Below are 16,843 nucleotides of genomic sequence, written 5' to 3'. Positions count from 1 at the left end.
AGGAAGGGGGGGAGGGACGCGCGGCGGGCTCTCAGCCAATCAGAACACGCCTCCGCAAACCGGATGTGGTATAAATAAAAGCACCATTTTCATCCGGAGACATTTTATCCAGGGAGAGCACGCGCTCTCAACTAAAGCGCTAAGTATATAAAAGAAAACTAGGTTAAATGTATCATATAGACAGTTTGTATCCGTATCTGATAGCAAAGAAATGACATAACCTTATCGCAAGGTTAAATAAATAAAATGTGCGCACTTTGAAGATGGACAAGCGGCTCACGTGGCAGCAGCGTGGGTAGGCCTTGGTAAGATTTTTTTGCCTTTAAAACTATATATCTCGTTTTGATCTTGCGTGATGAGATTTTACGCGTGTTAGACTTCTGAAATATTAATGAAGTCAACTTAAATTTCTGATATTGGGCTGATAATAGAAGCCTTTATTCACTTCTCAACACAACACTAAAAGTTGGCCTTATTCTTGCAGGATCTGGACCCACGTGAATTTCAGAGATAACATGGTGAGTAATGCATGCATGTGCATTTTATAAGTCTGATTATTTTTTCTTAATCTGTATTTTAACTTTTCATTTTTCTTGTTGCAGGTGATGGCTTATCAAAAGGAAGGCGACTGGTTGTGAATTTAAATATTGTATCTATATAATAAACATTTATATCCATACCTTGGTCTGATTGTTTTTCTTTTCAACCTTTGCACTAAATGATCTGGAATGGTCTGTTTCTTTGCCATTTCCGCAGGTCAAAATGAGTGCTAGATTAAATAAAGTCCTGTCATAACTGGAGTTTCTTGGCATTTTTCTACCAAGATGCTCTTTTAAAGCATGACACAAATGGCTGTAGTGTGTACTGACAAAATAGTTTAGATTGGTTTTTATCATTTTTAAGTAAATGTCATGATACATTTTTATTTTTTGAAGGCCTAAAAATCTTTTCAATCCCATTTGATGGTAAATTCCAATTAGATATTCAAACTTTACTAATTTTAAGTTGAATAACTTCATCTGAGCCTTTTTTTGTGGGTCTTCTTGAAACAAGACCAGGTTATAAGCCTACAAATGGTTGTGTGGTGGTTTTTCAGGCTATGGCAGTTTCATTTAATATCAGGCTTAGTATTTACTTTTGTGCTTTTATAAATTATTTGACAGTATCGTGTTGCAGCCAATAACTCCAATAGCTTCTAAAAGTTTGCTAAGTTTTAATTTGTTGATTTTGTGTATTCCACATAGTCAGTTGTACTAGCAGACTTCCGTACTCTTCGATATTGGAATACTGCTCTGGAAATGTTGCATACTTGGTTTTCTGTCCTAGAGCCAGATATTAAACAGCCTTGTGAAGATCATTCCATGAGCCTGTTGGTCTGTCCTGTCCATATTACAGCCAGTTGTCATTTACACTTGGGAAATTAAACAGTCACTGTGTTTAAACTTAGATTTTTGAGAAATTCTGTTATTCAAATTTGACTAATGCACAAACCTTACTGACAGTAAAACAGGCCCACAGGATGATGCTGCCACCAACATACTTGGATTTGGGGTATGAATGTTTCACTTTTACCCTCTAAATGGTCACGTGCTCTGATCAAATTATTCATATTAACAGCTATATGCTTCATGAATCAAGTTTTTCTGCTGCACTGATGTCAATCTAGTTTCTCACTGGACAGTACTGTTGACGTTCTAGTAGTTTCAAGCTGATCAGTTTGAGCCTTTTTGATTCCCAGGTTCTTGAATAGCTTCTTCAGTTTCCTTTCATCTGAAGGGTGATAATCACACATGATTGGGATTACCTTCAGAAAGAAATTAAGCCAAAAACGCATATAAAATAGACTGAAATGGATTAAAAGGGCTTATATCTAGCACCTGAAATGACCTTGAATTGTGTGCAAAAACAGTGCCTTATAATATTGCATATTGGAGGGAATCTTCCAGCCACAGGTTTAGCGATGGCTACGAAAAGAGTATTTGAAAACCATTAACGAGGTAAAATTACCAATATTTTATAATTGTATCCAAACGTGCAATCAAGACTTAATTTGGTTCAAATGATTAAAATCCCCAAGTTAAAATGACACGTTGAGAGTATTTGTTTTATTCTATATCCACTTATGGTAAAAATAAAAAAAATAAAAATTAAATGTTAGCAATTCTTTACAGAATTATTTTTTTTCTATTCAATTGACAATATAATATACAAACAGATTTTGGCCTCAAAACTATAATATAACTAATTTTAGTTAAAAATTCAAAACATCACAATATATCCGCTGATATTTTACTAAAAGTTGCTCAGCTGTTCTGAAACGTTTCCGGCTGAAATACTTTGACCTAACCAAACATCAAATGCTATGCAGAACTTAATAAGATAATTAATTTAAAAATGTACACATCATTTCAATCCCCTACTTGTTTTCACTTGAATCACGTGACACATCTTTCTACCTAAACATGGGTGCAATTTCTCAATATTATTTTTTTCCAAGAAGCTGAACACTGTTTTATTTCCAAGTAAATTGTTTTTTATTGATCCACAATGAACAAAACATTTTGGCATTATCAGCAAACAGAATAGCCTGATATCTTCATCACTGCAAATAAACAGCAAAGGAAGGCTGAAAACTACAGGCATGTCTTGATGTCATCGATGGCACAAGAACAGTTCAATAACCGATGCGAGAACAAAAAACGTGGTGGCTCATTATGAAGGAATGTTTTGATTATCTCAAAGGCACTTTCTGCCTCATATGCAAGCCAACGTACACCTGTATGAACATAAAAAAACACATTAATTCACCTCTGAAGCAGACAGGAAAAGCTTCCATTGACGGCGCTGCTCTTTAACACAACAGAACAACACATAAATAATTATCTTCTTTAGCTGAATGACTGCAGACAACATTAAATAATATGGCTAATATCCAGAATGTTTTTTAATTTAAATAAAAACTAGATTCATTACACCTTTAAATTCCAGATCTCTATGTTGCTGCATTTGAGGTTTTTCAGTGTCCTGCTGCACAGTCAGAGTCTCTCTGGGATTCCTCTTAATTCAGCTGCTGATGCTGCATGAGCAGAAAGCAGACAACAGATTTGCTTCATGTTATCATCTTCCCTTTGGCAATACATATAGAAAATTATTACTTTTAATCAACTCTGGGGCTGGGCGTAGTTTTTAAACATGTTGCTCAGAAACATGTGTTTAGTGAATGATGCTCTCTTGTGAGAGTAGAGGAGGTCTTATTTATACATTCAGGGTGCTGAGAGAAACTGAGCCACTTTGTTTCACAGATCCCTTCATTTCATACAACTAATCCCGTTTCAACCGTAATCAGTAAAAAAAAAAAAAAAAACATGCTGTATGACAGCATGATGGATTTCTAATGGACCTGGTTTCTACAATAGAAACTGCTCATTACTTATCATATATGGGGCAGGCAGCGATTTGATTGGCTGATAAAAGGTGAGGGTTTCATCTTTTTGTGATATATAAATACAGGATAAACAGATAAAAACATGATAAATTAACATTTTTTCCACCTTTAATAAATCCACCTTTAGTGTACCTATTTCATGAGCAACTCTACTGAAACGCAAATGAATATCTCCAAGGGGGGAAAAAGGGATGAATATAAAAAGCTCAATAAACTGGTTGCATAAATTTGCACATCCCCAAACTAATACTACATAAACAAAGCTTTCGATAAAATTATAGCGCTCAGCAGCTGTGGGAGTGTTTCAACACAGAAATCCTCAGTTGGTAATATTTACTCTCCTTGCAAAAGGGCATGTCAAGTCCACAACTATCTTCAAACAATTCCACAGAAGTCATGTTAGAATTAGACTGAAGCTTCTTCAAAACTTTAATTTCATATGGTGTGATTATTCTTTTGTTTTGGGTGTAGCCTTTTATTTTGACTCACTGTGATGATGAAAAATTTAATCCTGCCTAATCTCAAGCTTTTAAGAGATTTGGAGTCTGGGGTCAAAACCTCCTGATGTGTGAAACTGTACATGGTTTCATCCATCCTCACGACAAAGGCAATTTCATCCACAGTAAAGGCAATCCCATAGCATAATGCTGCCAGAACCATACTTTACACTGAGTATTTTTACAATTATTCAGATTTTATTTTCCTTAGAAGAAAATGCTTTAATTTGCTCCTACACTATAGTCCAAATAAAAGACTAAACCAGTAGGCTACTATGCAGAAAATTTAAGACAAATTTCCAATTTTTGAGATTTAGACAAAATACTGAAATTATTAAAAGTAAACTTTTAAGGGTTACACTCTTAAAACCAGGCTGTTGCCCTTTTTTTTTATTTCACCTTTCAGGAGATGTGATTGCTCCACATTTGAGTTTTACATGATAAAGGTTGCATAAAATATTAGATATATTTCACATCACAAAATCCTTTTTAATCTTCTGTACACTTTTAATATGCATCGTATATTTGATAGGTGATAGGCTTAAAGCAAACTAATTACCTATTGGGATTTATCTTTTCTTTTTTTTACAGTCTTCTTTCAACAGTGACCTCAGCTTTAGGTAATCCTCATAACAGCAACAATGAGACACTCATGATCAACTTTACAAAAATAGTCAACACTGTCCAGCTATCATGTTAGGCACAGCTACACATCACAGGTATTATGGTTCCTCTAGCTGACGCAGGAATCAGAATGGCTTTTTGCTGAGTTACAGCGCCCTCAACTATTACTGGGACTGATGAAAAACATCAAATTATTTAATCTTTTATTGCAGTAATGCTAAATCACAAAAAAGAAGAGGACAACAACTATTTATTGTTTCTCTGTCAATACTACAAGCCATCACTTTGTCACCACGTATGACTTTTCTGGAACAAATGTTTGACCACTTTAAGATGCCTCTATTTCTTGCAGCTTTTAATCAGTTTTCTAGTTTTTTTTACTTCCCTTACAATCTTTCTCCATATGTGCGCTGAAAAGAAAATAAAGATCCTCATCCGTCCTTCCCTGTTACAGTTCCTGCTGTTCTTAGATTTAGCTCTGATTGTAGATATCGACTAATCATCTATTTTAAGAATGGTATATTTTCCTGTTTTTTCTCATCTTGAAAAAACTTATAATACACGGACCTGTTTTGAGTCATATTTTCATATAAAGCAATAACCATACGCCTCTATGTAATCGCTGTCTGAACATTAATTGGCTTAAATAAATAATAAATAAATCATAAAAAAAGGCACCAATGATTCTGCAAGATTGTTTTAACTCCTCTAAAAAAATTAACTCAAATTAACTTTTGCATTTTCTGAATGTTTTTACTGTAAGATCATAGAACTGCACTAAGCAATACATTTATCTTAAGGCTTTTTGCTTCGTTTAGGTGCAAGAATCAGCAGAGGATGCTGTAGTCCATCTCAACCCATGAACTGTGTTTGATCAGACTGAACCAATATCAAATGCCAGATAACTAAAATAAATAGTGAAATCAGATGAGTCACATTTGTCTTTCATCCTCTTGCTTTAATTGATTTAAAAAGTAAGAGAGAGCTGACCAAATTGCTTGTGTTTTCCATCTTTTTTGGGGGGCATTGTTTTGACTGCTAACAGTCTATCAAAACAATGACACTGAAAGAGAGAGAAAATGACCGTAGAGCATGGCTGCGGCTGAATCTTTAGTCACTGACTGATGCTTTTAGAAGAGCACCTCTCACGTATCGGAGACCTCAGACTCCTCCGGCTCTGGATCTTTCAAGGCATCGGTTGTCACAGTCAAGTTGGCATTGGAGCGCAAATCCATGGCAGAATGCATTATAGGTAACCATATGTCATCCATGTTTGGCATTACAAATATTTTCTGCAGAAAAAGAAAGATAATTTGTTTTAAAATATATTTACACACAAAAATTATCAAAGAGAACAAGAAAATCTTTCAGCTTCCAACACTTTTTTGTTGCTTCTAAAACACGTTCACTAAAAATATGCTTTTGTTAACAAACAGACATGGTAAATACCCTGATCTGCAGCTGAGAACGGTGCTGTACTTTACTAGAGCCCTGATTGAAGGGGGATGGTTTATAACAACAGCCCTGAAGCAGTCAGGCAGAGATAAATGTAGACATCAGGGGGACCCTTAGCAGTTTGCATTCGTGTCCGAGGAATATCAGTAATCCTCTGCTTACTGGTAGAGTCAGACACGCACGTCAGTTTGAACTCAACATCTAGCCTCTCAGGCTCATGAGTTTCGATTACCTGGAACTCCTGATCCAACTTCTTCTCGATCCACTCCGTTACGTGAACCAGAGTGACCTCCCTCTCGCCCAGTTTGGGTCGTGCTTTCAGCTCCAGGTGTGGAGGACTTCGAAAACCGTACCTGAACATCGAAAGGATATATTTTTTATTTGCCAGTGGCCGTTAACAACCTGTTTAGCATGTAGGCTGAACAGGTAGGTGCTAACAAAGCTGTAGTTTTCCCTGCAGAGTAAACAAATCTGAGTTCCCTATCAAGGTCTCTCCTGTTTGAGTTTTAGAAGCCAAATGAGTCTCAGTGGTCGCTAAAATTATTTAAATGCATTGACCTGTTTCACATTAAAACTATAGAACTCATTTAGAATTTATCAGCTAAATCAACAGAAAATTGTGTGAAATAAAAATAAATTTATTCCTCAATGAATTGAAATAAAAGGCCTATGTTTAGTAATCAAAAAAGTTCATATAAATGCAGTTTTTTTTCTTTATTTAGTTTTTGCTACATATTTATAGAAGTACAATTTATGAAAGAAAGAGCATAAGGAGCACACATAAAGAATGTTTTTTTTTTAGCTCAATTTCTTAGAAACATTTTTGAATGTTCCAAGTTTTTTTGTAAATATATGTCTGCATTCCTACAGGTGTCCAGCAGAGGGCGCAGTGTTACGTTCTTATGCCAGCCCTCCTGTCTATTTAATGCTCAAAATAAACCCAGTTTTTTCCTGTGCTCCTGAACATACCATATCCTGTCCGTAGGGGGAGGAGGGATGTTGACAGCCAGCGTCCCCCTGCACTCCTGCACCTCCACGGTGAGCAGGATGGGTGTGTTAGACACCTCCTCCATCTTCTTCTTGATGAACTCCGTCTCGGTCGCCTTCTGGAAGTACTTGGACTTGGCAATCTTGTCAACAAAGCGCATGATCTTGCTGGGCCTGTAGCCTCCTACATAGCTACAAGAGCAGAGGATGGAGATAGAGGAGAAGGAGGGGGAGAAAAGGAGTGAGTCAGGTTCATCATTTATTCATAACAGCATCTCTTGCTACTCAGCACCCACGGTGGTGATGGGGAGGGGAGTAGGTGATACATTAAATCAGCAGTAAGCCTTCAAACCCGGGAGGCCGAGTAGGTGGATGAACCTGGAGGGTTTTTAAAACGTCGACGTTCATCTGAGCGGTTCCAGTTCGGTTTGTGTGCACGTCACTCACCCCTCTGATGCAGGCAGATTCGGTTTGTCACTGAGCAGTTCAGGGGGATCCTCCTCATCTGATGAGCCAGCACTGGATGACTCCTCGTCACTGTCGGCCAGACAGTAGGTCCGTGGCCTTGGCCTGTCGCAGAAACACAAACATACAGTGACTGTTTGAAGGTCAGGCCATGATATCACGGGTATGGACATGACCCAATTCTGTTCAATGAACTGCAACTAAATAAATCCAAGGAGGTAAACCTCCACTGATCCAAAATAAAAACCAAAGTGCAAAGAAGAACAAAAAAAAAGCAAAATAATTTATTCATTCATTAACAGGCAGTTGTAGGCATCCATTCCCAAACTCACCATTCATTGGACAAATCCATCAGTGTAGGCGTCCAAAGAGGGGATTAGTGTACAGAGAGGAGGAGGAGGAGGAAGAGTCAACACAAAAAGGGTAGGACTGGTAAAATAAAATACACAGCAGCTAATATGTCCCTAGGTGAAGATCTATGGAGCTAGAACCCAGTTCAAACAGTTTAAATGATTTATGTGACAGTGAAACTAAAACATGAAAACTCTAAAGAAAACATCATTACTTTGCTTTACCTGTTTTCCCACTCCACACTCACATATTTCAGCTCAAATTAATGGAAAATTGTAAAGTTGAAGAACAAGAACATATGGATTTAAAAGGTTTGGCGTCTGTCTCCATTCAGCCCTCTGAGGCAATATTCTGCACAACCATTATAGAGGTATGACTTTACCAGCCTTGAACTAATAGGGATTTGACTTGTAGGCTGGTTTGCATAGTATCTCAGCCAGCTAAATAGAAGTTTTCAACTGCTACCATAGAGCAGGGTTCTTATTATGGAGCCACAACTGGCTCTTAATAGTAGCTATACGATAAAGGGACAATTCATGGTTTTTATTATAGTTTATTGTAGGTATAATGGAGGATTTTTGTACATTTTTCAAAAGACCCACCCTCTCCCTCATTTGAAAAAAATTCACATGCACAAACCTTTACCTGCTCCCGAGAGGGAACGTCTATTAAACGTGTTTTAGAGCATGTACGAGCCCATTTCTCCTCGTGCATGCTCTATTTAAAAATGTTGCTGTTTGCATCGCTCATACAAGCGTAATTTATAAAAGAAGATTTGGAATTTTTCCACTTTGTCAGACTCACCACCGGTACGTGAAAATGACGGTGAGCACGTAGGACGGCCTTACGTAAACATATCACAAGAATGATTAACAATTAGGAGGACCAATCATTTTGATGATCCACCTGGAAAAATAACATCCTCCACTGTACCTTTAACAAATACCATTCTTAAAAGCTTTAGCAGGTTTATTAAAGAACATTTGAATTCAATTTTCACCACAGAATGGGATCATATAGGGAATATACTTTTAGATCTTTATTTCTTGTCATTATCTTAGAAACAACATGTTTACATTTTATATTAAAAAAAAGTATCTTATTAAAGAAAATCCAAAAATTAAGGCTTCCTCTTTATGAAACTTTTATCAGCAAATTATTAAAATGGCATAAGATTTCCTATAACAAAGGTTTAATGGTAATATGTAATATTTTTGACTTGAAATGAATTTTATTCAGCTAAGCTTGCAATTTTATGGCTCTTTGGATCTGAAAGGGTGCAGACCCCCTGCCATAGGGTCCTGCCTGAAAGTGGGTCGATACTTTGATTGGTCCATTCCAACACCTGAATGTGCCTGCATCAATAGGGTTGTTGCCCAGCTGGAAGCTGAATCTCCATCCAAGGTTTTTACCGTCTCTATGCGGCTGTTTTATAAGATCAAATTGGACTTCTTATGGTTTTGTTCAATCTATAGCCTCCTTGCTTTAAATCTTCCATAAAGGGCATATTTGTGGACTAAAGGGTGTCCTGTACAAGTTACTGAACATGAGCTGCAGATCTCATGCATTACCTTACTAACTTGCAGAGTTCTAAAGACATTTAGCTGTGAAAAATTATTTAGGGTGTTTAGAGTAAACACTATATTGTTCAGATTTGCTTTATATTAAAAGATATAATAAATCATGTTACATATTTTGTTTGGTTTTCCAATTTTGATCTTATTCCATCACATAGAATACCAGTAAAACACACTGATGTTTGTGTCAAAATGTGTTCAAATTCCAAGCCAGATGGGTTTGAGAACCAGAAGGTCAAAAATAAGGATCAAATGAACTAAACATAAGTAAAATCCTCACCATTCTTTTCCATGCTCCCCGAGCCCTTCGCCTTCTTTTCCAAGGCGAGCCAGGTTTAATTTGGTTTCTAGGGTCATGAGAAAGGAGCCTGCGTAGGAAATGTCTAGATCAAACCAGAGACCTGGACAGAGAATGAGGGAAGATACAGAAAACTATCAAGGCTTTGTCAGATGCAGAAAACTTCATGATAGCAAGTTAGAAACAGTAAAAAAAGGCCAGCTCCATGGCATTGTGGCCTCACACCTATCATTAAGTGGAGGGATAACGATGCTCGTTTTAATACCCCTGCTGCTTGCTCAATTAATTTGCTTTAGTTCATCTTCTCTTTTTCTCCTTTTGGAAAAAATAAATCCAAAAAAGACAAAAAAATGACCCAAAAAAGGGAAGGTTTTACACGCAGGGTTAAATAGCATTTTCCTTAGATCCTTCCTGCAATCAGCTTTGTTGATAGAACAGAAATGAAGCCAAAGCGAAAGCAAATCGACAACTTATGTTGCATCTCTTTAACTGAGATCAACAGAACTTTAATTTTTTAAACTTTGGGACAAATCTTTGTGTGATGATAGTTAAAACTCTAAAACTGTGGTTAAGAGTGGGAGGAGGAGTCAGTGTTTCAGTAAGGGAACAGGGGGATCCAGGATGTGGAGTTTAATTACTGTGGTTTTAAATTGCTCAGCAAACAAACAGACAGGACTGCAGAGGAGCAGGATGTCTTAATCTACTGGGATGAGGAGTGAAAAAAAAGGACAATCCTAAAGATTAGAAAAACACAACACACAGTATTTACCTCCATTTGCTTAGGTTTTGGGATTACTCCAATTTTCCCTAATTTTGTCACCATTCAACTGCAAATTTCCATGTTTTATTTGAACTTTATCCTCTAGATCATTGATTCCCAGTTAGGTTCTAACACTACATCCCAGGCTTTGAACATCTCACAGAGCTCTGCTCAATCTATCAACTGAAAATGAAAGGATTATAACAGAAGTGCAAAGCTATTTAGTCATTTCTGTCCACCTACACTAACAGAACAAAGAGAGCATCAGTCATAGAAGCATGGTAAGTCTGTTAAGCTGAAAATATTAGGTCAGAAGATCTGTTGACAGGATAACTAGTAAATATTGGGGATTATTGGAAGTGAAGAACTGTTAGAGGCTTCAAAATACTTAACGCCTATGAGGAAAATTAACTTAGCAAATAAAAAAAACAATTTAAGTTTCTAAGTGAGAATGTTTTACAAGGATACATTATTTCCCTTAATAGTTGTGCACTGCTTAGTGTCTGTCACATTTATCAAATATAACAGATCTTGTGATTGTGAGGAGGCTACAAGTAAAGCAATGTTCAAGGGCAGGAATACTTTAACAAAGCTCCACATCTGTTCTATTCTCTGGCGTACCTTGGTGGTCCACTGAGGGTTTGGAGGCACGGAGGATCTTAGGAACTGAGAACCCCATATCCAGCTCTGTTAGAGTCAGTTCATTCATCACATATGGCAGCTGAGGCACAGGCATCAGTTTAGGAGATCAAGAGATGAAAAACACACATTAACACAGTTGACGGCTTATTAATGAATACAAACAGATTGTTGTGTTTATCATATGAATTGCTTCAGCTTGTTCAACTTATTTGCGTAGCACTGCTCACCCGGATTTTGCTGAGCTTCATTTGGATCTTTTTGGAGACGACGTCGGCCCAGTACTTCTCTCGCAAGAAGTCCCAGAATATCCTTCCCAGAAAGGCATTGACCCAGGCTTCGGGCTCTGCAGCCTCCTCCGTACTCTTGGGTAGCTGAAGGACATGCACACATCAGCTTTTGTCTTGTTTTTTTAAATCTCTCAGCCAAGGGTGTAACTTTGCGATAAAAGTTGGTGGGGACAATCTAAGGGTGGAAGCTGATCGACCTACAGTTATGCGACACAAACGCTTTCAATAGGGTTTTTATTTTCCTAAATTGAGCTCAAACATGCATTTATTGAATGCTTTTATATTGTTGAGAACACAATAGAACAAAAATACACTGATATTTATATTTATGGGTAGTTAGACATTAATTTATATTAAAAAAAAGGATGAATAATGCCAACAGCAATATATCATGCCTCCCTAGTATGCACACAATTTCAGTTTCATTCATCAGTTCATCCAGAAAAAATTTCAATTGATTGATTGGATGTTTTTCCTTTCAGCTACATATGTGATTATCCTCCTTCAAAAGCAGCAAAATCAAATTTAGAAATTTGTCCCACATATTGCTGAGAGCCAAAGTCTATTGAAACTAGAAAAATAGCTGCTCCTGCGAAACAGCTGTGAAAATGCTGTACACTAGACCGTAAGCTCAAAATGGCAGAAACCACTGAAATGACATGAAATAGAAGAAAAGATAAATGCTTGATTTCTTTGTTGGAAAAAAAAGCAGAAGCAAGCTGAAGCCGACAGCAGAAACATGTCGGGCATGTTATGAATTAGCAGCAAACAGAAAAGCTTAATGCTTGTCCAGAAAAATTGCAGAATTAAGCCAGTTTTGAAAATATAGGCTAAAATGTATTAAATCAGCAGAATCAGAAAATAAAATTGCAAGGAAAACTTGAATCTTATCTGGTTGAAGAAATAAAGGTTTGGTTAAAATGTTGAGGAATGTGGTATTGAATGAGCAGCTTAGTGCTACATAAGAAACTTGATTAAAGTGTTGAAAAGTTGAAGTCATGTAAAATATGGACAGAAAGTTAATACAGAAATAAGCTAAACTTGGAAACAAAAAAGGGCAAAGTAGCTGAAATTTTGAAGTTTTCCATTAATTTCTCAGGGCCAGAAAATGCTTAATATTAAAAAAATTATAATAATTGAAATGACCAAAAGACATAACATAACCCTCCAGAAGAAGCTGAAGGTTTTGGTACCAGAATTGTTGAAATCGGCTGAAGTATGCAGCACTGCTTAAGAGACAGAAAAACGAAACAGGAAAACAATGAATTAATGCATTTTCACTTGATTATTGGTGGGGACATGTCCACACCAGTCCTTCAGAAAGTTACGCCTGTGCTGTCACACATCATCATTTCTCCTCTTTGGAGACAATACCTGTCTCAGCTCTCTGGCTACCTCTCCAAACCCAACTCTACCTCATCAAACTGATCGCATCTTTGTTTAGCATTGCTTCTTTGCAGCCAATTCTCCTGCCTCAGGCACTCTGTGTTGGCACATGAAAGGACAGGTACATCCCAAATAAGGTAATGCTGCTGATTTTCAATAAATTATATATATATATAAAATATGGCATAACAAATGAAATGCAGCATTAAGCAGCGACAGGCAGTCCTTCATGCAGTGAGGTGACCCTGCCAACCTCTGATTACCCTGCCAGCGTCTGTTTACAGCATGCTTGAGCAAGGCGCTAAAGTGACCTGTTATGGAGAAAGTTAACCCAAAAGAAACAAAGTGAGTAAACAAGAAACCAAAAGCTTTAATGAGGGTGTTTTTTTCTCCACATTTAGAAACATAACACCACAAACTTCAATGCATTTTATTGGGATTTTAAATGAAACAATGGTGGAGCAGAATTGTGAAAATGATGTTTCATCATAGCACTGCGCTGAGCACAACTACAGCAAGAGAAAGTACCCTGAGGGAACTGAGTTGTTAGGGTGCGGTTCAACGGTCGGCCCTAACAGACAGATCTCCTCTAAAATATAAAGAAGAAGAAGCTGTGGCCATTGGTCAGATCTTTGATGAAGATGTGCCAATGTGTGATGAAACATCCTTTCATTAGATAAAGCAGAGAAAAGCTGATGCTCTGTTTGAGTCACCATGAAAGGCATGTTTGGGGCTAATGTTTTATTTCTAAATACTTAATTTATAATAAGATTTCCTCAATACCAGGTCATCATACTCTCCCTCTATCTCTATAAATCTTTTATTTATTCGTAATAAGCTTTGTCAATGCTGCAGATTCTTCAAATACTTGGTTGCCTGCTGTGAAGAAGACTCTTTTTCAGGCAGGAAGGATGAAAACTGCAGGGTGTTTTCATCATACTTTACAGAAGTTGCACCTATCAGTGGGTTGCCTGTAATAAACTGCAGTCTTAAGATCAGATTCTTTCATCAGGAAAGGAATGTCACTGCCTCTTTGCTGCATTAGACGTATCAGATGTGCAAACACTGTACATCCCTCTGAAGCACGGGCCTTGCATTTTAAACACATTTCTCAGTGTTTCCCCCCAAATGATGTTTTTAAAGTCAGTTTAGAGTATTTTATCCATGCTGTCCATCCTTCAGCTGACTGAGCTTGATCAGAATAGATCAGACACATTTACACTTCTAAATGTAAGGAAATAGATGTTTATTTCAATATAAGAGTTCTTTAATGGGATTAAGGCTTTATTGGGATTAAAGCTGTTCTTATTTTCAGATGACTCCATCAGCCTCATACCTTTTTGGTGGTTTTGGGGCTGCTCTCAGGACTCTGCGCGGGGCTGTCGGCGGCACTCGGGCTTCCAGGAGGAGCCTGAGGGTTAACGTATTTGGCCATGTACACGTTATAGTCCAACAGCATCTTCTGCTTCATCCCTCCGGCTGAGCCCCCATAGAGAGAGGCAGGGGTCTCTCTGTGCCGAGGCTGAGACAACTCCTCCTGGCTTCCCCTGCTGCTGCCCCTGCTGTCAGCCTCCGGGGCTCCACCCGACTGGATGCTGCCACTGCGGCTCTGAGTGGACAGGAAGGCTGCAGGAGGAAGTGGGAACAGTGAAACGGAATGGAAAACATGGAGCGAGGAATTATGAAACAAATGTTGGATGAGCTAGATTTATTCATTCATTCATATTTAACAACTTAACGATTGGAGATAATTAGCATCTTTTTTGTATTCCTTATTCACATTACACTACAGCACCAAATTAGCATGATCAATTTCTATTAAACCAGAAATAGATCATATTTATCATGCTCTACTGTCATTTAGCCCAACCTGTGCTGCCTATAATGCCCGACCCCCACTCCCCCCACCCACACTGCTAGAGATTCTTCTTATCCTTACCGGCTTATATCCCACTGAGGGAACCACTGCTATAATATGCTACTCCGCTGCACTTGTAATCCTGCTGACCCATTCACACTCTGCTGTTTGCTCAGTTCAGGGGATTGCTAGTGCCTAAACTGAGGCTTACACACATATCTGATTGCAGTTCAATTACAGGCTCCAAATAATGGGGATTCTCATTATTGGTTGCGTTTTGGAGGAAGCTACATCTTGTAGAATCCCGCACAGATTGTGTTGGAGCAGTGTGACAGTTAAAATCTTCTCACCACTCTTGCAAATGCTGGACAGACTGCTGCCTCTTCCCTCTGACTTCATCTGGGATGCCTGGAGAAACCTCCGAAACCATTCCTCCTTTTCTCTACCGGTCCTCCCGAACAAGTAGATTGTCAGATCCCCTCCTCCGGCGGTCGGTCTTCTCTGCTCCTCCGCTGATGAGCAACCTTCAGGTCTTTCAGCTTTATCAGTTCGTTCAAGCATCTCACCCACCCCAGTAGTCCTCTCCTCCCCAGCTTCAGATCGCTCTCCCTCCACCTTAGACATGAAGTCCTCCTGCTTGGCCAGCTCAATGCAAATAGGGTACTTCTTGTTCCAAACCCTCTTCCTCGCCAAACTCTGGGGCATCAGGTAGATCTGTTGGGTTGAGCGGGAAATATTTGAAAATTATCTTTTATGCTTTAGTTTGACATCTATCCTAGTTTAAGGGTTCTGCAGGATTACATGGGTAATTGTCTCAACCAAGTACTAACTTTTTTGCGACATACCATGGAAACCTCCAAATTTTCGATTCAAAATAATCTTCTGTTCCTCATTGTCTATGGCTGAGTCCAGATGCAATGCTTGTTTTAAACATACTCTAAAGATGCGGATCATAAATTACAAGGAACATAAATCGAGAGACATTTGACGCCACAACCGGCTGAACCAAAGTCAACATAATTGCAGATGAGTCCCAGGAACAGGGGGAACAGAATGCCAAAAATGCTTTGAAGAGCTATTCAGTCCACTATCCGAAAAACAAAAGCTTCAAAGCTTTCCAGCCATAGTCGTAGAGAGATCCAATGACTCCAAGTAAGTTGGTCTCTGCCTCAGTTTTACATGTTTATTTATCCTGGTGTTCTGTTTGTAAGTGATAGTACAGAACTTAGAAGCATCAAAAGGAGCTTTTCCCCTGCTGCTACTTTCTCCTTTTATGCAACTGGCTTTTAGAGAACTTTCTTTTGAATTGTCTCTGCCTCACACAGTCTAAACCCTCTAGATACTCTTGTAGAGCTCGAATATTACAAAAACCACATTTATGAGGTCCGTTCAGACATGCAAAATCTAAATTGAACATCCATCCATCCCATTTTTCGTCCTGCTTATCCCTGCTGGGGTCGCGAGGGGTGCTGATGCCTATCTCCAGCTGTCAATGGGCAAGAGGCGGGGTTCATCCTGGACAGGTGACCAGTCTATTGCAGGGCAACCAACCATTCACGCACACACTAACACCTAAGGAGAATTTAGAGAAGCTAATTAACCTAACAGTCATGTTTTTGGACTGCGGGAGGAAACCAGAGTACCCGGAGAGAACCCATGCATGCACAGGGAGAACATGCAAACTCCATGCAGAAAGACTCCTGGGCTGGGAATCAAACCCAGGTTAACAGAGTTAATTAAGTAGTGCACATTTAAAGGTTTTTCCCTGGTAAAAGAATATCTATAATATTTCGTTTGACATTAAATTCAAAGCAGATTTTCTTTGACATCTTTTATAAATGTCCCTTCTCTCTTAGGAAGCTTAGAAGGTCCATCCGCCTTGGGCTGGTTTTAAGTCCAACAATGTTCTTTGCACTCTTGGATTATGTATCCACTGGTGTTGATCGGAACATTCAGAGGTTTACAAATGCAGAAGTAATCATTGCCAATAGTGCTGATGAAGGTTCTCAGTCATCCAGGTCATAGTCATTCCGTAAAAATTCAAAAAATATCCACTGGACTTGGTTTTAAAGATTTGAAGACGTTTCGCCACCTCTCCAGGAAGCTTTCTCAATTCAAATGTCTGGATCCGCAGTGAGTTTGAGTCTTATATAGACAACGCCTTGTATCGCTTGGAAACATGCTATGGTAACCTGTGAACAATACCTCCTT

At 38.4% G+C, this 16,843-nt stretch overlaps 1 protein-coding gene and 1 long non-coding RNA gene across 2 annotated transcripts in view; one reads left to right on the top strand and one right to left on the bottom strand.

The window, feature by feature from the left end:
* The first annotated feature begins 107 nt into the window (after nt 1-107).
* On the top strand, nt 108-857 carry LOC107092829. The gene is made up of 3 exons (XR_001481593.1): nt 108-305; nt 485-518; nt 603-857. It is a non-coding gene; the product is annotated as an uncharacterized LOC107092829 (long non-coding RNA).
* Nucleotides 858-2,485: 1,628 nt separating this feature from the next.
* Nucleotides 2,486-16,843, bottom strand: part of LOC107092843 (testis-expressed sequence 2 protein-like) — an 18,445-nt gene continuing 4,087 nt past the window's right edge. Inside the window, exons 3-12 of the mRNA XM_015387512.1 lie at nt 14,983-15,346; nt 14,111-14,400; nt 11,329-11,472; nt 11,081-11,180; nt 9,682-9,802; nt 7,456-7,578; nt 6,991-7,200; nt 6,254-6,374; nt 5,709-5,858; nt 2,486-3,076 (exon numbers count right to left, since the gene is read on the bottom strand). Coding sequence (XP_015242998.1) covers nt 5,712-5,858; nt 6,254-6,374; nt 6,991-7,200; nt 7,456-7,578; nt 9,682-9,802; nt 11,081-11,180; nt 11,329-11,472; nt 14,111-14,400; nt 14,983-15,346 — 1,620 coding nt within the window. The 3' untranslated portion in view covers nt 2,486-3,076; nt 5,709-5,711. The remainder of the gene's footprint in view (nt 3,077-5,708; nt 5,859-6,253; nt 6,375-6,990; nt 7,201-7,455; nt 7,579-9,681; nt 9,803-11,080; nt 11,181-11,328; nt 11,473-14,110; nt 14,401-14,982; nt 15,347-16,843) is intronic.

The sequence above is a fragment of the Cyprinodon variegatus genome, unplaced genomic scaffold (assembly GCF_000732505.1).
Source record: "Cyprinodon variegatus isolate N-32 unplaced genomic scaffold, C_variegatus-1.0 Scaffold396, whole genome shotgun sequence".
Classification (NCBI taxonomy): domain Eukaryota; kingdom Metazoa; phylum Chordata; class Actinopteri; order Cyprinodontiformes; family Cyprinodontidae; genus Cyprinodon; species Cyprinodon variegatus.
Note: the sequence above shows the minus strand (reverse complement) of the source record. Positions and strands in the feature narration are given on the sequence as shown.